This window comes from Gossypium arboreum, chromosome 3 (genome assembly GCF_025698485.1).
Source record: "Gossypium arboreum isolate Shixiya-1 chromosome 3, ASM2569848v2, whole genome shotgun sequence".
Taxonomy (NCBI): domain Eukaryota; kingdom Viridiplantae; phylum Streptophyta; class Magnoliopsida; order Malvales; family Malvaceae; genus Gossypium; species Gossypium arboreum.
In genome coordinates, this window is record NC_069072.1 from 58,193,263 (window position 1) to 58,217,132 (window position 23,870).

Consider the following 23,870-nt stretch of genomic DNA (forward strand, 5'->3'; position numbering starts at 1 on the left):
AGTTTATCTCGATATACTTTCTTGGTCAGAGAACTTATGTCATAATATACCTTCTATATTTTTGTTTGTTACTCTAAATACTAAAATACGAATATATGAATAGCATTTAGTAGAGAAAAAGTATGATGTAATCTAGCCGGTGCTGGGAATGGGATCTGTCTGATTGGGCCAACACGGCCCGGCATAAGAACGCTTTGTTTAATCGGCTAATTAATCCATTTCCTGTCTGTAATTGTTTGTAAACTATAAAGCCATAGGCTTGTTCTATGTCTAAAAATTGAAAAACAAAAATGTCCTCTGTGCTTGTGTCTTCCCCTGTTATCTTCCCTCTCTCCAATTCCAAGTCCAAATCCAGTCTTTGGAGTCCCTCACGAAGAACAATCTCTCAACTTTCGGTCAACAATGGTGATGACATCATTGATTCTTCTTCAAAAACTCCAAGATTGATCACCTTCTTAGGCAAAGGCGGCTCCGGCAAGACCATCTCCTCTGTTTTCGCTGCCCAGGTACTACTTCCTAGTTACACTTGTCACCAATTAACGGAAAAGGAAAGCTGAAGCTGACAGATAGGGTTAATTAGAAATGGCCCCTTTTTCCAAATATCATCATCTAATCTCTTTGTTTCATGCCTTTCTTTGCTGCTGCTTAGCATTATGCAATGGCTGGACTCAGCACATGCTTAGTGTTACAAGGACAGGATCGCACTGCTGACTGTCTTCTCAATTGTAAGATCGACTCCTCTCCTACTCTATGCACCCGCAACCTTTCTGTTGTTAGGCTGGAAACTACTAAAGTATGTTCCTTTTCCATGCTTCATCATCTATCCATTTCAAATGGGTTTATTGTAATTACGCTGAGAATGGATCATTCGTTAAACTGCAGATGCTTCTTGAACCTCTAAATGAGCTGAAGAAAGCAGATGGCCGTCTTAATTTGACACAAGGAGTTCTGGAAGGGGTGTGTATGTAATATCTCATCATCCTTTTTACCTTAGGTGTTTGCACTTCACACTATGAATGTTGATTTTGACATGTATTAGTCTACTAGGTTGTTGGAGAAGAGCTTGGGGTGCTTCCCGGAATGGATTCTATCTTTTCACTACTTGCACTTGTGAGGCTTCTGGGTTTATTCGGGAAACGGGCTCGGAAGAACCATCAAAACGATAAATTTGACATTATCATATATGATGGTATCAGCACCGAAGAAACCCTAAGAATGATAGGTGCAAGCAGTAAAGCAAGGTTTGGAAATAGACAAAACAATTTATCTTTCTTTCCTAAAATGAAGTATGTACACAACCCCCTCTAACTCTGCACAGACTCTACTTGAAGTACCTGCGGAGCATGGCTGAGAAAACTGACCTTGGGAGATTGGCTGGTCCTTCACTCCTGAGACTCGTAGATGAAGCTATGGGCATAAGTGGTAACCCATCCCAACTCACTGGAACAATCAGTGCTGAAATATGGGACAGTCTAGAACGAATTCTTGAGGTAACCACGGAATGTATTTCATTTTATCATTCACCAATTTTTTGCTATAGGAGATTGAAAGGCTGTAAGTTGTGCAGAGAGGATCTTCAGGATCTTATCAATTTGGGTGCTTTCTTGTGATGAATCCAAACATTTCAATATCAATCAGTTCAGCATTACGTTTCTGGGGTTGTGCAATCCAAGCTGATACACAGGTGGGTGGTGCATTTGCCATTCCTACCCATCATTTGGATGTTGAATCAGTGGAAAATCTGAAGAAGAATTTGTATCCCTTGCCTTTTGCTTGTATTCCGAATCTTGCAGTGGATTCCCCTCAAGATTGGAATGCCATCATGATGAACAATAGCGTGGAGGGTGCAAGGGGTCTTCTTTCTTTGCCAGCAAGCCAGAAGGTTTCATCTGTGATTTTTGACACAGCAAAGAAAACAGCAACCCTTCTCATGCCAGGTTTCGAGAAGTCAGACATCAAGCTATATCAAGTATGTTCAGTTCTGAATCCCTCAATTCTTTTCAAGTTGTGTGATAGTTTTGAAGGTTCAAAAGTCGTTTTTAAGTTCTCATTGCTCCTCCCATGTCATCACTTGTAAAAATTTTGATTTGGTGAATTATGCTGATGATTGTTCATTGCATGACAAGTGCAGTATAGAGGAGGATCAGAGTTGCTGGTGGAAGCGGGGGACCAAAGACGAGTCATTTCTCTCCCACCACAAATGCAAGGTAAGGTAGGAGGCGCCAAGTTCATTGAAAGAAGTCTTGTAATCACTATTCGATAAATGCTTTCTGATCAAAATTTTCCACATTTGAGTGTCTTCTTGAAACGATAGTGATCAAATTTTATTTTGATGGGTATCCCTTCAAATTGGACTCTTTAATAAGCCACAGGTAGCAAGATGAACCAATCTGCCTTTAAAGGCCCTTGATTTTGTCCCTTGCCTCCACCTCCTTTACACAAGCTTCATTTACCCTCATCTCAAACCATTATGATTCCTTAAATGCAAATACTATCAGTAACCTTTTATATACGATATTCCTGTTCAATGGAAAATTAATGTGCTTATATATACTACATAAATTAATCCCTTCAAACATTATGTATGAAAAGTTCAAAACAAAATCATCATATAAATCCAACCAGGTACAACTCTAATAGCATCACGCTAGAAGTTTAATAAGTCCAGTCACTTCATGCTCTAGTAGAGACAGATATTATTCTTATATAACATATCGGTACTTGAAAGTATACCAATTCACAATCATGTGATTTGATTACTCCAATAGAGCATTGTTCAACTTCCACATGCAGTGTTAAAGATTGGTTATCGTAGATAATAGAGATGATGCCATAATTGGGTCTGTATACACCTGCTGTATGATGGGAACTCTTCAGATCCCCATCACCCATCTAATCCACGGTGAGTAAAGCAGTTCCCTTCAAATAATTTTGCTTTTCATATACACATACAGTTCCCCAAAATACATATATGGTAAATCAACCACCATATAGAAATTATGCTAAGTGGCAAAACAAGCTCATCTTAATTAAAACTGAATGCGTCTTTTCATTAGATTAGATCCATGAAATAACTATGGACAACGAGAAACAAAATAGGTCATACTGATAAACCAAAGCTTAATGCCTACTTTTATTTCTGGAGAATTAACAAAGAAAAACAAATTCTGAGCATAACCCCTAAATCAGTCTTTACCTTTGCTGGGTAGCTAGGCCTTCAATGTGTATCCGCTGTAACATTTCAAACAAAAGAGAACACCTTAACATGGCCTGCCAGCGGCAATAAACATTTTGAAATATCAAGCACACCTATGGAGTTCGCATAGACATAGCTCGCCCACTACCCCTCCCCACATGCCCATACCCTCTTCCATGATAACCACCCCCAAAGCGACCACCACGTCCACCTCGATGTCCTGAAAAAAAACCAGAAGTCTGCACCACCAAAACCAAAATGACATCAAACAAGGTCTGCATATTTCGGAGAACAAATAGGAAGAAAAACATGAAATGCATCATGACCTCTGTGTCCAATTTCATCTGCTCAGAGAATCTTGGCCTTCCATTTTGTGTGTTGTTATCAAGGGCATTGCAGGAGAGAGTATCAAAAAAGTCATCCTTATTGTAAACAGGCTGCAATACAAAACCAAACTCAAAGAGTGGGCAGGGAGCCTTTAACAGAAATCAAACTGGTATGAAAGTCAAATAAAAGGTCGCAATGTGACCTTGGCTTGAACCTTAGATGTTTCGGCATCATCTTCATCTTGATAACCAACTTCATCACTGGCATCCCCTTCTTTATCCTTAGAATTTGATTTCCTACTCTTACCAAGATGACCCCATACTTCATCTTTCTTGAATTTCTCATTCATTGCAATGAAATCGAAGTCCTCAGTAAATTTTGTAACTGGACGTGAATTCTACCAAAAAGAAATTTTCATAATATCATGTCAAAGTCTTGATGAATAGCTCTAACCACTGAAAAATGTACTAAAACTCATCATACAGAAACAGAATCTGCAAAAAGTGCATCTCTAAAACATTTACAAACTAATCCAATCCATATTTTTCCTCAATCAATTACCTACTCAAATGAAATAGTTTACCCTTTAATCACAAGGCTTCAAAAAATATATTCAGTTTGCTGCATCTTGTCATATTTGTGAATTCTTAAAATTTTGGACTGCAAATGTAAATGATGTTTACCCAAGTTCCTCTTCCTCGTCCACGTCCTCTATAACCATGACGAGGTTGGAAGGAAGGTCCATTTGGCTAGAGAAACAAAAGAAAAAAGAAAGGCATTCATCAGGCCCCTAACAGTATTTAATTAAACAAATTGGTGTAAATAAAACTAATATACAAACTTCAACTCAACAAAGATTTTCACCATCCACCAACAAAGCAACTTTTACATTTCAATATACAGTCACAGCTAAATAGGAATTCATGTTATCAAAAGAATTCCTGCGATGATTTCTAGTATGGAATGTGTCAATCACCCACTTTGCATCTTATTGAACAAAAATGGTGATACTGTTCCTCCATTGATCAAGAGTTTTGGTTCTTGTAAAGTGTTAATGCCAAAAATCACCCTTCTGCATTAAAAATGCCTACCTGTACTAAGTAATCAAAATCTACAAAAGAAATCCTTACAAAAGGAAATAGACTTTCAGTAAGAGCAAATCACAAGGATAACACTTCAATTCACTTGGCCAGATATTAACACTCTAAGAATCACTATTCAGTGTAATCTTCCAGATCAGTTATATTTGCAATTGCTGAAATTCTAACCAAATTCATACCTGCTCAAGCAGCCCATGGTCAACAAAAAATTAACAGAAAACATAGAAAATATGCACCCACATAACATAGCAACAAAAAGGAGAGAAAAAGACCCCAAAGCTTTCATGCTGCAACAGTCAAAGCACAAGAGTATTATCTATATGATGTGTCCACCATCTTAAACAAGTAGCTTCGGGAAAAAATTACATTATTATGAAAAAAAAGACTGTCGGCAAATTTTAACACCCTCACTATTCTTATCACTCAACTGCAATCAATTTTGACAAAGCCCATAGGCATAAAGTTAATTTCTGTACAATATATTACTAATCCAAGCCAGAAGGCACAACATGTACTTTAAGCGCTACAAAATGCTCACTGTTTACTTAATATTCTTGTAAAGAAAGCTATTATTGTATCTGGTAAACAAACTCCAAAACTAAAGAAACAGAGGACAAAGTCAAGGGTGCTTTTTATGTGCCTTTCACCTTGATAAAGGTGCACCAAGATGCAGAAGGCATGTACCCTCATCAAAGGCGCATAAAGGTGTGCAGAAACTTTATCTGTGATGCTCTTTAGTGTCTTGACAACACTATTAGCGCCTGAACAATTCCCTTACCAAAATTACTGTTACACTCGACACAATAAGTCAATAACCAGTCCTGAGGCAGTTATGAGATGCATTAAACAAGACTTACAAACAAATTACAGCTATACCTCCCAAAAGAAAGAACCATTACCAAGTTTCACTAGTTTAACAACAGAAATGAAAATGGAAAATGCCAAGTACCTTATGGGCAGCACGAGGTAATGGCAATATTGGAGGCTGAGCTTCTGAGACAACAGGTGCTGATGGTTCAGTTGGTGACGAGAACACTTGAACCACTTCTACATCTTTATGAACAGTTGCATCAGGCTGTGGTGAAGGAACAACAGTTGTTCCCGACTCTAAGAGCTGACCAGGGGTCACCATTGATGGTGTAGGTGTTTCCATGGAAACGGAATTCGAAACCCCAATTATAGAGGATGCAGCCTGAGAAGTAGTTTGATGCAAAAAGGTAGGATTAGTACTTGGCTTGTGGGCAATTGGTGGTACAATAGGATTTAATTCTGGACCAGTAGTCAAAGGAGAAATTGCTGGTAAGCTAGCACCAAGAGCAGCTGGAGAAATTGCAGGACTTGGAGCTTTATTAAGCAAGGCTTCTGAAGCTAGTGAAGCAGAGGGTGCAGGAGGCAAATCAGACGACGTAGAAGTTACATTAGGGGAACCTGTACTGGAAGGAAATAAAGGAGGAGGAGCTTCAGGCAAACTTGAACTCTGTAAGTTGCCAAGTCCAATAGGAAAAGAGGCATTAAAATTTGGATATTGCATCGGTTGCTGCATGAAAGGTGGCATTGATTGTCCTGGAGAGTGCCTAAGCAAAGATTGATGGTGCAAATGTGGAGGCCGGTTTGGGGGACCATAGTATCCTTCCCAATACATTGGCATAGGAAGCCCATTACCATTAGCAGCTGGAGGTGGAGGCGATGCCCCCCATGAACGTAAGTTCCCTCCAGGTAGATATAAAGGTAGGGCTGCTTGATAATTAGACCCCGGTAGTCCCATTTGAGCAGCATGTGTAGTAGGATCGGTTAAAGGTCGGGTAGCAGCAGAAAGCGCGCTTGTAGTTGTGGAAACTGGGTGCGGAAACTGAGACTGCAATGATAGGAAATCTTCAGGATTTAATGAGTCAGACTTAAATTAATGTTTCATTTCTAACTCTTAACCTGGATAATTGCAGGATCATCATTTATGGGTGGGGTAGGCTGTGCAGGTGGTGAAGATTTAACTTGTAAATCCTGCAAAACCAAGCCAAAAGAAATTTCATTAGTGACTATAAAATTCAATAACATCTTGGTCAAGTTGATTACTTGGGAAGTGAAGAAGCACAGGAAAAAAACCTCCACAACGAGAAAATTAAGATTGGGGGCAAATGAATTTTGTGAAAGCAGGTAAGCATAATAATACCTTAATGTCACTTCCGCGGAATAATATGTACTCATAAACTTTGTCACTTGGGGGTACTTGCGGACCATCTTTTTTCCTTCCTTCAGTTCCAAATGATCGTACTGCCCAAACAAAAATAAAAGCACAAGTATATACAATGAATTCAAAAGGAACACGCCATAAAACTGCATAAAAGACTAGTAGTGACGGATTTCGAGAAAGTAAACAAATTAGAGCAGAGCAGAGAAACCAATAAAAAACACTTGAATTTGCTAAAGAATGAGTTGACGGATGCCCATATAGTAATTGAGTTGAATTTGCGGGTAAAAACAACAAATCCCAGCAAAATCAAGGTGCACGACTTGAAGTCAATAAAGAGCCCACGCAAAATAGTTGTCAATGGACGAGAAGTGAAGAGAAGAGGGTACCGTTTTTTAATCCAATACTGGACTCGTCAGGGTTGATGTTGTAAAGAACGCCCTCGTATCTGATCTCACTCTTGGAAGTTAAGCTTATTACGCTTCCAATGTAGGAATCGGCTGTTGAACCCGACTTCGTACTCGAACTGCCCGTCTCCATTAACCGATCTCTTTTCTTCTTCCTTGCTATAACATGAGAATTTAATAGAGAGAGAAAGTGAACTGAAAAGATAGAGATTAGGGTTTCAGATTGTGAACTGGGTGGACGACGCCTTTGTTTATTTGAGATAGCATCGCAGATAAAATTCATGTGTTTTACTTTTGGGTTAATATCTCTTTTGGCCCTGCACTATAGCTAAATTACCATTTTGGTATCTGTATAAGTTTTACCCAATCCAAATTTCTATTTCAAAAACTGTTCAATTTTCCGTTACTATCATTATAACCAACGGCATGCTAAACTTGAATTTTTTTTAAATCCAGACATTTAAAAAAATCTTAAAACTTAAAAATTATGAAAAACTAAAATAATCTATTTTTAAAAATGATAAAAGATAGTTTTAATTAATGAAAAATAAATTACGACAAAATATTAGGTTAAATTAAAGGAAATACACATTTCAAAAATAAAGAAAATAGAAATGATGAATAGAGTTAAGGGACTAAATCTAAATATTAATTAAATTTTTAGCTTAGAATACATCAAATATTAGTTCATTTAAAAGAAAATGAAGGATGTTCTTGTAGATAAAGTGGCTGAGAAGGCTTTAACCTTGAGGGTGTAGCCATTCAAAATTATAACTATGAAAAACATATTCATAAAATTTTAAAAATTCGGAATTTTGGCTTTTTTTAGAAAATTATAGATTTTTCTTTTGGGTGAATTTTAGGAATTCTTTTTTATAAATTTTCAATATTTTTTTAAGGGAATTTGAGTTTTCTTGGTGGCAACATTTGGTTGGATAAGGAGGTTTTTTAGCGGTATATAAAATAATAATACAAGGGTTAAACTGATAAAAGAAATTGTAAAAGTAATAAAGTGATAATTTAGCCACAGTATAAGGGCCAAAAGAGATATTAAGCCATTTATTTGTATAAATAGATTATATTAATGTTGTTAGAATGAAATTGGAACAATTAATTAAATTGTTTAATATAATAGTTGAATTAGTTTATAATTTTTTTTATTACTATTAAACCAACAACTGAATTAAATTGATAGCTAATGGCATAATTAATTTGAGAAGTAAACCAAATTTTAAAACATGGGATTATACAATTAGATAAATAGACAGACAATTGCAGTTTTTCCCCATTGGAAACGGTAAGCACAATTAACACAATGCTTTTGTCTTTTGTTCCGTTGAATTCTGGATTTAATTTTTATAGTTATTTTTAATTATAGAATCTTTTAAAATTTGAAATTTTAATTTGATACAAAATAGTAGTAATTAAAATCATTAGATTAAATTTGCAATTATCCTTATTGTTCAATTTTAGATTTTTAAATTTTGAAATATGAGTCAATCTATTAAACAAAATAAGATACTTTTTAAAAATTATATTGAATAAAATTTATGATTATGTGAAAATAATAAGAGAGATGATACTACACATATAGAAAATTTTGGAAATAACAAAATTTAAGTGGTTTTGAATGCGTGGATAAAGTATGGTTTGTATAAAATAAGATAAAAGAAAAAATATAAAGGAAATTTGATAACATGGCAACACCCCAGCGCAGAGAAAGGAAGGTTATGAGCAGAGAAATACTTGGACGAAAGAACAGACCCCTAAGAACAAAGCTTTTATCTCTACGTATCAATAAAACATGAATAACTAAACCCACTTTATTAGATCTAGTCATGCATTAAACTAGAGAATTAACAACTACGAGACGGGAATGCAAAGAGAATCGGATTTTCAAGATTGTATTTATTCACATCAAATGAAAACAATAACTTACCATTGAAACCATATTTTATTACTCTTGCTTTGCGTATATCTTGATTCAACATGCCAAATGCATGTATGTAGACTATGTTTGTCGTCTCACTTTTCTTATCCTCTCCTTACAAAACGCCAACCTATCATCTGGTTATAAATTCCCTTATTTATTACCCTCTAAACCCTCTCTTCTCCTCCTCCTCCTCAAGAATTTTATGAGAAAAGATTCCAAAAAAAAGCAAAAACTTAGACCATGATATTATTAATGGAAAAATAAATAGAAATCTTACTTATTTTGTTGTACCTAAAAGTCAATGCCAATTCTCAAGTTAAAATAAAAAGGCATTTAAAAAAGAAAAAGTGACTTGTACCCAAGTTATCTTCAAGAAAAATAAACCAACCAGTAAAAGGTTTTTGTTGGGGGTAAACATAGCTTTGCTTCTTTTCTGATTATTAAATTTATTAGTCTGCAGAAAGATTTATGAGAAAGGGATTCAAAACCCAAAACAAAATAGTGGATATGCTTTGATCCGCATATCAGCATCGCAACTCTTATTATTTAGTTAGTCTAAACTGTGTTATGAACGGTGATGGCGGCCAGCCCAATTCATGTAAGACTAGTACGATTAAGCTTATGAGTTTCTCATCCTACCACAAGAAATCAATCTTGAAGATACAGAAAACATATCTGTCTTGAAGAAAAAGGGGTTGGATGAATCATAGTTCAATATGTCTAGAGCATGTACCCATGCTTAGAATCACAGATTTTGTCCGGTTCCAGCCTCGTCACCGAAACATGTCACAAACGAACTAACAACAAAACCACAGTTTGTAGATATGAAGGGGAAACTCGCAACGATAGACAGCACAAGCATGCAAAAAAAACAATACAAAACAAACAGAAAAAAAGAAACCCGGATATGTCCTAAATTAAGTAGATTTTAGATTTGAATTTCAAACATCCCAGATTATCCAGTCCACATCCATCCTCGACATAAACAGCAACTGTACTGCCCTCTATTGAGATATTCTGACACCTCGCCACCATTCAATTACAATCTTCAAATCAGAAAACAGAAAAGCCAGAAAGAGGGAGAGAGAAACCCTGTAGCAAGTAATCATAGTTTGCGACCACAGAGCAAAATGTCTTCCATGGCTTTTTCCACATTGGAAGCATGGGCAATGCTTCACACACAGGACAGCATTCAGAAGTACCATACAACATTTCACCAAACTCAAAATGACAGATTGCTATTCCCAAACGGCCACTCATCATCTCATTGCTGATTTGTTGGTGATAAGGAACGTTTCTCCCACTCACACCACCAAAAAGAATACAGAAGGGCATCAACCTGTAATATTTCTTAGCCCTTGAGGTTTACAGAATGTCTCACGCATACTAGATCGTCCAATTTGTTACCATCTATTTTATACATAGAAACACCTTCCATTTGCTTAAAATGATCTTGCGCTTCCTTTCTTATGCTCTTAAAAGGCATGGTTTCCCATTTGCTGTAATTTGAGTGTTTCCTCACATCGCTCATGTCTGAAGATCCTGAAATGGGCCCACTGTCGTCTGGGTCCACATTACCCCATACCTTGCAACTACCAAACTGTCCCAATTGACCATCTGGACCCCTTTTAAAGTGCAAGGCAGCAGCATGAGCTCTGTTTATCATTTCTCTACTTGGTACATCGGACCAGTCTTGCTTCCTCTTGGCTCTCATAGGAGAATGAATTCTAATAACCTGCAAAGAAGCAAAACCATGAATTCAAATCTGTAGGATTTCATTTGACATGTGACAAAATTGGAATTAAAAGCTCCTAGTCTTTTGCAGGGTGCAAGTATCATACACCAAGGCACTCTAGCAGTTGATAATATGCTCTTCCTTGAAGTGGATTATGCCCTTTCCTTGGTGTCGAGAAGTACCTTGTCCTACAAAAAATCATTGTGAAACTATAAGCAAGAAATTGGGATGAATGCAAAAGGCAGACCATTTGCACAAGAAAAACATCTCAGATTCAGTTGAAAAGGTGTTGGACAATACATCTACTCTACCACATACTTGTAAATTGTCAACTTTCACCTTCAACAATCAATCAGTAAAAACAAATTATTGAAACCAAGGCTAAATCACTTGACTTCTATTATTCAAAATGCAAACTAGAAACTATTAGAAGCATTCTCCTCTTTAACTGACAGAATTAAGAACAAAAGTGTGTACAATACTATCTTTAATACATTAAGCCTCAAACCTGAAACCAATTGTAAGGAAACTGATAAAAAAGAAAAGTAATCTTATATGAAAATCTAAATGAGGGGAACTAGATTCAAAAGAACAAAAAACCACAGAGATGAGTAAAGGATAATTGAAGAATTAACTGACCATTCAGTATAGCCTGGATCAACAGTGAAACCATATATATCAACAATATCGCACATAGAAAGTGCTAGCTCTATAGATTTCATTCCAGTTCCTTTGGCACCCCTACGTAGAACAATTCCTTGAAAGAGATAAACAGGATTCGGAATGCTCTGTGATAGAAAACAATAAAATATTTTAATTTGGCATGGCAAAAGAACCATATAAATGAAGTATAAGTTCTCACAACCATCCCAATAAAAGGTATCTAGCAAGAAAGAGTACCAACAGCAAACAAGAATAAATAAACACCGAACTCTAAGGGTTGCTGGGGTTTGACTTTGATCACAGAATTGATATCTAGCACTCCAAAATCAAATAAGCTATCATAGCAGCCAACTTTAAATTCTGTTTCTTAATCACTCAACCAGCTACTGACAAATAACATTGTTTATTTCCTGATATAGGATTCTCACCTTGATCATATCATTGAAGTCCTTATGGGTGACACTCTTGATTATAAGTACCTCATCATCTGCATGGGAAAACTGACAATGTCATTATGTTTTAACATCATATTGAGACATCAATACATGCATGAATGACACACATTTGCTAACAAGAAATAGATTATATGTGCATAAAACAGAGAGAGAGAGGGGAAGCCTTCTTTTCCCCGCAAATGTAGAAGTAAAATGAAATAAGAGTTTGGAGAGGGAATTTTTAAATCTTGAAAGAACTTTGAAATGAAGCCAACTCATGTTTGAAATGCTAGCATTTGTAATTATTATTGTTAGGATAAACATTTCTTCAAATGAAATTTAGGCCATTGAACTTCCATAAGATGGAAAAAATATAAACAATGAAAAATGATGTTAAAAGAAATTACGTCTGCTGGACAATATGCAATACGAGTACCATTAGATTTGTGAAAATGTAGAGATATTATTAATAATATAAAGGTAACAGCAAAAATATATTTATCAGGATAATTTTATATGATATTTAATTTTTTTAAGGAATACATTTTATAGTGAGCCATGTGAGATAAAAGTAAAAGGAAATCTTCAAGTGATTTGAAAAACAACCTCTTTTAGGAGGAATTTCAATAGGGAAATTGAAATGCTAAATCTCATGTTGAAAATCCTCATAAATTTTGTAATTCTCCCAATACTTTAACCCAAACAATTAAATTCATATTTGAAACCTGGATTGAAATGAAATTCTCTTCCAAATACCAGACCCAAACACACCATAAGAGCATCCAAAACAAGCATTCCAGAACTTTATTAGCAACATTAATATAGACCGGCACTCACCGGATCCTTTGAGAATCTTAATCATGTTTCGAGCAGCACCCCGTACCACAAGGCGGAAATCCCTCTTAAGACCAACGTATTTGGCATATTTCTGTTAAGCGAGTGATAATGGAGATAAGCATTCACATAGACTAAATACCGACATAAGCCAGAAGAACAATGAACCAAAGGCCATGCAGCCTCATGAAAAAGACAAAGATGAAAAAACAGAGTGTAATTTGCTACTAATTCGGATAAGTTAAAGAAAGTAAATGAAAGTCTAAAATCTTAGTAGAGCATGAATGCACACACACACAAATAAATGCAGAATTAATTGCTTCTAAGAGAAATTATTGATAATCAATTGCCTTGAAATGATAGAAAAGAAAACTGAGTCAATGCAAAGAAATAACATTGAAAGTTTTCAGAGAATTGGATAACTCATTTGGCGTGTGTATTTTCAATTTACCTCATTGACAGGAGCCTCATTGTCTCGTATAACAGCGTCATGACTATCAATTTCTTTCCCAAATTCTGTCTTTAATAGATCACCTGAGTTCCCAACAACTGCACATGTGCGAAACTGGCGTGGGTGGAATGGGGGCTTTGCTGGTAGAAGCACATTAAGATGTTCTTCACAAAGTGTTTGATTGTAGCATTTATCAGCTCCCCTGCAAACCACGACGAAAAAAGTTTACAAGTTCACTTAATTCCGACAAACAATTTTTGCAGCAAATATGCTTAAAGCCAAATCAGAAAACCGGAAAAGATAAACCAGTGTATGTGTCAAGAAAATCATACAATTGTGCAATCCTTTTTGCTGCATAGTCCAACCATCCATCTGGCCGGGCATCTAGATATTCTCTAGTTAACACTGTTGTCATGTTACGGTACTGCATTTATAAAGGCATTATTAGGAGGACAAATGACTCCTCAGTGGGCAAATATAACAAGGAAAAGGATTGAACATTAACCTGTTCCCACAAAAGAATGGCATCACAAATATCATAATGGTACTCCAATGGTTCAAAAACCTTAAACTGCTCATTATACTGTAAACACCAGGAACAATCAGCAGACAAATGCATTTAAAAATAATTGAAGAGCAAAAATGGGGAGGGGGGATGCATTATTAAGAGGAAGGAAAGAAAACCAGACCCAAGTGCTGTTTGTGCCTTCAGGAAACTTAAGAGTCAATTTGCAAAGGTCGACAAGATGTGCAGTGAGTCCAAGTCCTCTATTCGCCTACATCCATTCATGTCAGTAAATGCAGACTTCCACAAATGAAATACAGTCATCATCAACTCACAAACTCATCCAATTCTCGGCAAAATCAGCATTTAGATTGAACTAAACTAATCCAAGTTTTCTTATTATTGTTTAATGCAACATGGAATGGAAACAAGAACATCATCTGAGTTTTTTTGTGTTTTTTTTTATCTTAAGACTTGATTTAAGCAAACACGTGTTTAGGAAAAGTGACTTCCATCCAATCACCTAAGTGGAGGGAATGCCAGCAAAATAGATTGTTTCTAACCAGAAGGGAGGGAGTTGTTGCATAGACTGTAAGGTGATACAGGAGGCAAGTACAGCTACACAACATCAGCTTCCAATATGTTCATTTTCTAAAGATGTATAAAAAAGCTAGACCTATTCTAGATCCTAGGATTAAATGGTGGAGGTTGAACAGGGGCACGCAAGCACTTTTAAGTAATAGAGTAACCTGAGAGGCAAATTGAGAAGACGATTTCATACCCAGTATGATATGGAAAAAAATGGTTTATTGTGCTAAAGAGGTGACTGAGTAACTTGGTGAATCAAAGGATATAATGCCGCCATATAAGGATGCATCATGATGGAACGAAGAAGTACAACTATTAAGAACAAACGAATTTTCTATAGAAACTTAGGAAATACCGTGGATACAGATTGCTTTGAGAAATATAAGCCAGCAAAGAAAGAGGTCAAAAGCGTTGTAAGGGAGGTTGAATATTTTGTCATGTATATTTTATTTTATGGCAAACAGAAACTATAACAAAATAAAATAAAAAACTTTAAACTAATATAGAAAAGAACTGACCACGCATTGTTGAACACTGGTTTGAAAGTCGGCTAAACTCCTGAGTTCCTGAGGGCTGAGATCTGATACCTGCACTTTTTCTTTACCGAGATCTATTTTTCTGTTAATACGACCTGAAAACCAAGAATAAAATTAAGCATATTCAGAAATAAGCAATAAAAGGAAACTTCAATAGTTCAGAAATAGAGCTTCAGAAAGAACTAAAGAACCTGAGAAGAAAGAAGATTGGATTCCGAAAAGAAGAAGAGAAAAGAATGCAGCAGCGCAAACCAGAGGGAGAAGCGTGGATTTCTTGTGAGACTGAAACTGAGACCGAGATCTCATTGTTTCTCCACTTACAATCGGGGTTTATGATGTGAATTAGGAGCCCCTACACCTGCTTCTGCACTGTTATTAGAGTAGCAGATTGGATTTATATATCACTGAAAGTAATCAATTGATGCCAATTTTGATTTCTGGGTGGATTAGTTTCGACATCTTGTTAAAAGGATGACGCCAAAGAAGCAGAAATGTTTGGAACTGAGAGCCACAATTCTATTCTGGGATGATAAATCAAGACCAAATCAGAATAATGGACTATGAGCTTTCCTGTTGTATGCTAAGACTGATACTGGGAGTTCCACATTTTTCTGGACTCTAAATCCAGCCCAAGTTTATATAGAGAAGCAAAGCCGAAGCCCTAAACAATTAGCCTCTGTTTCTTTTTCTTTTCTTTTTCTTTTTAATTAGAAAACATTGTTAAAAATAAAGATATGTAAAAACAATAATTTGTTTTCATTATTTTTACTAAAAATGTTTTATAAAACTGAAAATGATAAAAAATTATTTTTAACTTTAAATGAATTCACATTCAAACTCATATAAACACAAAAATATTCTTTTTTCAACAAATTTTTAAATATTAAATCCTACCCTCATTGAAATTTATTTTATTTTATTTCTTATATTTCTGTTATAACAAATGTTTTCATGTTTCTATTATTGAAAATAAATATTTATTTCACAAACTAAGTACAACCTTAGTTAATCAATTTTTTCAATATTTCAAAGTTTTTCTTATCTTAACTAGTGATTAAGGATTCGAACTTCACTCTAAATATGAAGCAATTTAAAATTCGTAGTCAATATTTATCTCTTAATTAGCTTACAAAACACGAAGAATAGCTGGATACATACCGTGAAAAATCAGAGGAAATATAACAGTTTTGAAATCTATATAACTACACCCTATTCCTCCTATTGACACGTGGGCACCACCATGTTTTTTTTTTCATTTTACAAAAATGGTTTAATTTCAGATTTAGACATTTTATTATACTTAAAATTGAAATTTAATCATTATACTTTAATTTTAACATAATTCAATCCTATATTTTCATGATTATTAGTTAGTCTAAATAGTTAATATAATTAAATTTTCTATTAAAATTTATTTTTGGTTATATATAAATTGAAAACTTTAAGGGTATTAAAGACATCATATTTTGGGTTTGCCTTACTTTTTTTTTATATATATTACAAGATAATGGTTAAATTTCAATTTTGGCTTCTATACTAAGCTAAAACTTGGTTTAAATCCATATACTTTAATTTTGACACAATTTGGCCATTCTACTTTTATAATGTCATTAATTAGTCTAAATAATTACTATTGTTAACTATATCAAATATTATTTCAACAAAAAAATATTCTTATCATGACTAATTCAAATGTGTGTTTTAAGAAGAAGAAAATCACATAAGCATTCTCAACACATTTTTTAGTACATCACTACTAAATAATTTTTTTTAATTTTAAAATGTCACATCATTAAATTTAACTGAACATTTTTAACAATGATAACAATTAAATCTGAATTTTTAAAGTTGAAACATAGAGGAACTAAAATCTTAAAAAATAAAATAAGGAGACTAAATTACAAATGTATGAAATGTATAGGGACTTAAATCATATTTTAACCTTCAATTTTTACTCCATAATTTGATACAAACAGATAATTAATTCAATTCAAAATGTTACACAATAAATTTAATAAAATAAATTTAAATCTTGATAATAATTAAATCTAAATTTTAAATTTAAAAACTAAAGAGTGAAAAATAAAATAGCATTAGAGTATATTTTATTTTTAAATTTTCATAATTATTTCAGCGTGAATCATACTAATTATTTGTAAAATTAGGTGGATTTGGATGATGGGACAATGAACTAAGTGTTAGAGTATACCCAGCTAAGCAGGGGGCGAATGAAATTTTAATTTTTTATAGTCTATATATTTATAGTTTTTAAATAATTAAATCGAATTTTTATAATCTTATGGGGTCAAAGTGCAATTTTACCTTTAATAATTTAATTTTTTTAAAATTTAAGGGCCTAAATAAAAATTTTACATTTTAAGGGGGCCGGGGCCCCTGCCAGCCCCCCTAAATCCGCCTCTGCAGCTAAGTATTAAAGTGTACCAAAAAAAAAAAAGAGTCGACTATTGGGTTAATTTTAAAGGTAAAATACACCACCAGTCACTTAACTTTGATGCAGTTGACAAAACAGTCACTCTGATTTCAATTCAGTCACTCAACTATCGAAAAATAACAAATCAGTCACTAATGTTATCAAAAAGTGACAAATTAGTCACCCATTAATATTTTTCGTCATAAGCTTAACGGGACTGCTGATGTGGCCAGTTAACTTGCCACGTTGGATGAGGCAAAATTGAGTGACTATTTTTTTTTTGTCCTTCCTTTTTCATTTTTTAATAAATGGCCCAATATTTTTACTTTTTGCTTAAATTGCCCAACATGTTTATGCTTCTTCTTCTCCATCCCAACAATCTTTGTTTTTAAATATGGTGATCTACTTCTTTTTTGTATGGCCCTAAAAATAGGTCTAGTAGTTTCAAGTAAGTTTATCGGGTTTCAAGTGAAAAATTAGGAGCTAATAGAGGTTATTAATAATTTTATCTTAGTTTAGTTAGCTTAATTACATTTAAAAATAGGAATTTATATTCCAGAAAATAAAAATATTTTTAGAAAAATTAATTTTATAATTTTAAATAATTTTCGTAAATTAAATATTTTTGGTCAAATTAGAATTGAAAAATAAATTAAAATGAGGGTTTAATTGAGAGAATTTAAAATATTAATTATATAGGACCATTTTGCAAAACAAGGGAAATGTTTGAGTGGTTTTATGGAAAGTTACCCATATTTTCGGAATTTTGGAGGGAAATGATTACTTTGTAAAACAAGGGAGAATTGTGGAAGTAGCCTGATGGCAATTTTCCCAATTTTTGAAAATCAAGTTGGGTTCTTCCTTAGCTCAAAAACACTGCAACCCCCTCACTTCACACACAATTTTCACCCGATTTCTAAGCATTTTCTCTCATTCTTTTTTTCATTTTCGAAGTCCACATATCACAGATTAGATCTCATCTTTTATTTTTATTTTTTTTCCAAATTCTCTCAAAATTCCCCAGAAAAGATTTTCAAAGTTGGGAAAAAAAACTCATTCGAGTTCTTCAAAAGATCTTGATTCAATATTGATTATTCTAGATCGATTGAAGGTAATTTCTCAACTCTAAATTCATTTTAAAGTTGTTTTTAATCATTATTTTTTATTTAAATCGATTAAAATGGTTTTTCCAATCTTGATCTGTTCTCTCTTGAACATGGAATTCAACAATGGTGAATTCATGGTTTTGAGTTGAAATCCAAGTTTAAATGGATATCTAAGCTTAAATAATGTTTATTAAGAGGTTTTTTTATCAGAAAACAAAAGATTAAACTCGTTTGATTGATCAATTTTAACAAATTCGTTTTTAACTAAGAACATGAGTTGATATTCCGAAAAATTATGAAATGGTTTGTTTAATGAAATTGATGCTTAGGTTTTGTGTTGATAGATTAGAAATGATGTTTAGAAATGGTTTTTGGTGCAAAGAAGGTCATTTAAGGGCTGAAGTTTGTGTTTCGGTTATACCGTGAGTTTTCTGTAAGGTAGATTAGAGAGGCGTTTTAGATCCGTGTAGTTCATGATTTTTTTTTTATTTTCTTATTGTTAATGATAGTTTGTAATGTATTTTATCTCTGTTTAAGCTCCACAACAAGGAGAGGCCATTGTTAATAAGAATCAAGGTCCAAACAGAGCTACTTGATACATTTTGGCTTGAAAAGCAAAGTGTGAAGGTAGGTGGTTTTTAAAGGCAATTGGTAAACATGCCTATTTACTTTCTAAATTGAGACTTTAAATTGTGTTTCTAATGATTCAATTGTATCTCAAATGGTTTAGATTATTTAAATTGATTTTAATTTTGTATAAGCATATTTGTAAACTATTTATAGAAATTGTGAATTGTGTTTGGTATGATTTATTTGGATTGAATTGAATAATAGTTGAAGCATGGATTACTATATATTAGAGCACTTGATGATGATTTTGTTATTGGTTTTAGAACCATGGACAAAGACACATATTGTGCTTATCTAAGTTGGTACTAAAATTGCTAAGTGACATGATTTAAATTGAATTTTTATATCATGAATTAAGTGCTTAAATATCAGTTTTTATGCCCTGTGTGATTGGTTATATTGGCAACAGTGCATGGTGAATCCATTGGATATAGATGGCATGTCATAGGATCAATGAGTACTCACTACTATATGTGTTATTTGTGAGCATATGGCTCTAGGAGTATTGATTTTGTTAGAGTGGTTAAGGGAGTGTTGAGCTTTTTTCTCCACTTAATTATTGGTGATTTCGAGGCGATATAAGGGAGTGTGTGGCTACGCCCCACTCAATCGGAGTATTGTATTCGATATTTGGGAGGTTGGGGATCCGTTTATCCAATGCATAATCATATGTTTATATTTTTCCATGGATGTCATTTGCCAATATAAGTGTCTGTTTGTTAATTAAATTATGTTTCCATATGTCATAATAAATGTGATTTTTACTCATGGAATAACATATGTAATTATGATGTTATGATGTTGTATTGTTGCTGGAAATTTCAAACAATTGAATGCTATAATTGAGCATGAAAATATAACTGGAACTATGATTCATATACTCAAAATTTGATACATGACTTGCCTTGGTTTAAGTATGTTTTTTGTGTGATTTACTTATTGAATTCATGGCCACTCACTGAGCTTTTTCAGCTCACACCCTCACAGCTTTGTGCAGAGTTTTTTTATTTTTAGCTTTAGGGAATTGAGGAGCAAGAGCAAGGCTGGTCCAAGTTTAAGACTTTTTGGTAGTATAGATTAAGGACTCTTCTTTAGAAACATTAGAGGTCATTGTGGCACTCAATTGGGATAATTTGATATACCTGTAATGGACATTTGAGACTTTTATTTGGATTTTAATTTTGAGATGTTATACATGTTTTTTTTAATGATTGATTTTATGGTTAAATGTTGTGTGGATTATGGTATGTTGCTAAGTTGTATCATGGTGATTGAAGCATGAATTTTTCACTAATACATTTTAATTGTATCTTGTTAAGGAGTGGATAGCTTTGTGGCTAAGGTAAGTCCATTGTATGATTTAATTGTTATTTGTTAAGCATGATTTTGAATATTTAAATTCTGAATACAAGTTGTTTGTTAGTTGTAATTAGATTAATTAAAATTGTATATATATGATTGAAGTAATAAAACTTAGCTAATATAGCATTAATTAGTAAATGGATTAAGGAAAAATGGTTAATTAAAATAAATTTTAGGGGTTTCCCAGAATTGATTAAAAGGATGTTGGTAATCATTTAGAATTAAAATCGAGATCGTTTAGTTTTAAGTGGTAAAATAACTAAAATACCTTTAGGGTTAAATCCTTAAAAATAGTTTTAAAATGGTTCACAGATCGCTTCCGCAATAAAATTAGACAATTATTAGCTAGAATTGAGGTGTTACAAGATTGGGACGTGTTTTGGGGTGGTTTTGTGCTGGAGAGTTACTTTGGTGGCTAATGTGTCGCTTTAAATTTGGGTCAGCCCGTTCCTGTCGAGTTTGGGGTGTTATATTCTTCTTCTTCTTCACTAACACGGATATGCTCAACTTTAAAAAAAAAACTGCAGTTTCCACTTTTCCATGAAAGAAATATGACTTTAAACATCATCATCATCATCATCCATTAACTATTGTGAGTCTGAACCTCACATGGATATAACCAACAAGATGCATTAACTGACAAATGAGTTTCCATTTCAATACAAACCATATATACCCAACAAAACACTTAGAATTAGATACCTACCACATATCACCATGGTAGTAAACTGATAAAAAAGTTTTAAGACAAAAGGTAATAAAGAAAACAAAAACCCATACAGAAAAAGAAAATGAAAATAACAACAATCACATCGTTTTAGCCCTAAACCATGGCATATTCTAAGTCCAAAGTATCTGGTACGAAGAAGAAGAAGAAATAGAGATGAGATAGTTCATTTGGTCGGATACGATGAAAAAAAGCTCTCGACCGTTCTCGTCACCGAAATTGTTCTTTGTGAAGCTTGCCTCACCGTTGTCGCCACAATCCACAACCTTTTTTCTTCTTTTCTCAATTCCTGACTCAATCACGACTCTCAAATTGCTTGAAACCTTACATTTTCTCATATTTCTCTATTCGAGAAATTACCAAAATCGCTTAACTCGCTTACGAGTTTAAAGAGACTTGACCTGAGTTATAACAAACTCACTGGGTTTCTACCAAAATAGCCATTTAACTTATTGAAGCTTGCTTTAAAAGCAAAATCTTTATTTGGGTATATCTTGAAATCAACTTTTGACGGGTTATGTAACATCCTGAAATAGGGCTTAGTCGGAATGATGGTTTCGGGACCACAAATCAGACATCAAAATATTTACTTTATGATTATTATGAGGCCTAGAATATGAGTATATACATGTGTTAAAGTTTCATGAAGAAATTCTTTGAGTAATGTGTTCAATTGGAAATTGGGGACTAAGTTGAATAAATTGCAAAACTTGAATTCTAGAAGAAATTTGTATGAAATTGCTTTGAGTTATGACTTAGAAGGTCTTGAAGAGAAATTTTCCCAAATTCTAAGTTTTTGGACAAAAATGGGCTTGCATGGATGGAATTTTAAGGAAAGGACTTAAGGGCATTTTGGTCATTTGGTATTTTAATGAAATAAAATGGGAAAAATGAACCAAAATCAGCCCATTCTCTTCCTTGTTCAGCCAAAACTTCAAGGGTTTCCATAGCTAGGGTTTTCAAGCTTTCCAAGCTCAATAACCCCGAGGAACAAATTTTGGAGGTCGATCGGGGTAAAAGTAAAGTTTCGGAATAACCGAAACACAACTCCAAAAAGAATACTAGGTAAGTTCGGATAACTTAAAGTAAACCCCTAATATGCATAATTGAATGATTTATGAATGCATGATGATTGCATTTATTATTAGCATGAAATATCATAGAATGCATATTTGATAGTAACATGTGAAAAATGTCTTGGATGAGGTTGACAAAGGGAATTCAATGGATAAACCCTCATTGATATGTGTAAAGAGATCTTGCATGTGTTGCAGTAAGGATTTAGCCCGGACGGGTAATCCGTGATCTCAAGTATGAAAAGGATCTAACCTGGACGGGTGTTCCTTGAATGATCAAGCCTCCCGAAGAATATGTGTGCATTATGGATTTAGCCAGACGGTAATCGATTAGGGACCTGAATTTAGCTCGGACCGGTAATTGGATCCGAGCTCATTAAGGGTGTTTGTCGTTATAAGGGATTTAGCCTGGACTGGTAATCCTGCCATGAGATGTGAGGTTCGCGGGAGTGCATATATGTGAAATGATCATTCGTAAGAATTGACGGATAATGGGTATTCCATCAAGATTTCCTAGAAACTCAACGGGATTAATATGATGTATGTCAATAAGATGATGAATGATGAGCTCATCTACATAAATTACATGATGCTTTGTTACGTAACTAACTTATTGATTGAGTGCATCTGATAGGGAATCGTTTCATAATTGATGATTTCATGATTTAAATATGGATGTATGCTAATTACTCGGTAAGTTTACTTTCCGATTATTCGAGCTTACCAAGCATGTAAATGCTTATCCCTCTCTTTTTCCCTGTCTCACAGAGCTCGAGGATTTGAAAAGATTGGAAGACGATTGGAGAGTCAACACACTATCAACTGGACAAGCTTTGGTATAAAGACTTTGTTTGTTTTGTTCAATGGCATGTATAGTATTTTTGAGTATTTTGTTATATGTGTCATTTGATTTGCCAAATGAAGGCATGTAAGAATATGTTTATCTCTTTGTATATGGCCACGAAAATTGACTTAGTTGAAGTAGGCTATGACCTACGAATTTGTGCATGGTTTTATTTACAAGTGATGGGTCGTTACCAATTGGTAATGAGTCACATGAACGAGCCAATTTCGGATGAATTAAAGTGACATGGGGACCCATAAACACTAAGTGGGAAATAACCTATCATGTATGAAACCAATGATATGAGGTCTCCATACATCTATTTTAATCAAGATTAATTACAAGTGTATAATTGTGTTTAAATTTGAATTTGGTAACCACTAAGCATAAGTAGTAGAAAGGGGTGACTAAAGGCTTGGAAAATAGCCTATTAGAGTCCACATGGTTAGACACACGGGCGTGTGTCTAGGCCGTATGTGACACACGGTTCCCTCCCATGGGTGTGTGCTATGGCCGTGTATCCCCTACACTTAAAATTTTAGCTCAAAGTTGTACACGGGTAGGCCACACGGGCGTGCACCACGGCCGTGTTAAAAAGGCAGTGTCGTCCACGGGCAGGCAACACGGGTGTGTGCCATGGCCATGTTGATAAGCCAGTGTTGCCCACGGCTGAAGGGCATGGGCGTGCCCCAAGTCACACGGGCGTGTGAGTCCACACGGCCCACTTACACGGGCGTGTGACACTTTATGATAAGGAAAAAATTTCCTAAGGAACCCAAGGTTTATTGAATGTACCCGAA

At 34.4% G+C, this 23,870-nt stretch overlaps 3 protein-coding genes across 5 annotated transcripts; 1 reads left to right on the plus strand and 2 right to left on the minus strand.

Moving 5' to 3' along the window:
- Positions 1 to 290: 290 nt before the first annotated feature.
- On the plus strand, positions 291 to 2,365 carry LOC108465665 (uncharacterized protein At1g26090, chloroplastic). Its single transcript, XM_017766039.2, has 7 exons — positions 291 to 506; positions 650 to 793; positions 883 to 957; positions 1,048 to 1,241; positions 1,319 to 1,490; positions 1,568 to 1,969; positions 2,132 to 2,365. The coding sequence occupies exons 1-7, from the start codon at positions 291 to 293 to the stop codon at positions 2,261 to 2,263; spliced, it is 1,335 nt and encodes a 444-aa protein (XP_017621528.1). The 3' UTR covers positions 2,264 to 2,365.
- A 550-nt stretch (positions 2,366 to 2,915) lies between these two features.
- Positions 2,916 to 7,518, minus strand: LOC108465664 (protein decapping 5-like). 3 transcript variants are annotated; one of them, XM_053025715.1, is made up of 9 exons: positions 7,198 to 7,518; positions 6,791 to 6,891; positions 6,550 to 6,621; positions 5,573 to 6,478; positions 4,207 to 4,272; positions 3,726 to 3,920; positions 3,523 to 3,633; positions 3,310 to 3,435; positions 2,916 to 3,231 (listed from the first exon to the last, which is right to left on the minus strand). In XM_053025715.1, exons 1-8 carry the CDS (start codon positions 7,496 to 7,498, stop codon positions 3,310 to 3,312), a joined length of 1,878 nt encoding a protein of 625 aa, XP_052881675.1. In that variant the 5' UTR covers positions 7,499 to 7,518; the 3' UTR covers positions 2,916 to 3,231. The 3 variants fall into 3 exon arrangements, with proteins under 3 accessions (XP_052881675.1, XP_017621527.2, XP_017621526.2); XM_017766038.2 differs by having other exon boundaries at positions 2,916 to 3,435; positions 3,738 to 3,920; positions 7,198 to 7,517; XM_017766037.2 differs by having other exon boundaries at positions 3,026 to 3,435; positions 7,198 to 7,517.
- Positions 7,519 to 9,828: 2,310 nt separating this feature from the next.
- LOC108465666 (sialyltransferase-like protein 1) lies at positions 9,829 to 15,497 on the minus strand. The gene is made up of 11 exons (XM_017766042.2): positions 15,086 to 15,497; positions 14,877 to 14,989; positions 13,955 to 14,041; positions 13,771 to 13,848; positions 13,598 to 13,689; positions 13,266 to 13,467; positions 12,818 to 12,908; positions 11,975 to 12,033; positions 11,523 to 11,671; positions 10,990 to 11,071; positions 9,829 to 10,883 (listed from the first exon to the last, which is right to left on the minus strand). The coding sequence occupies exons 1-11, from the start codon at positions 15,198 to 15,200 to the stop codon at positions 10,500 to 10,502; spliced, it is 1,452 nt and encodes a 483-aa protein (XP_017621531.1). The 5' UTR covers positions 15,201 to 15,497; the 3' UTR covers positions 9,829 to 10,499.
- Positions 15,498 to 23,870: the final 8,373 nt, after the last annotated feature.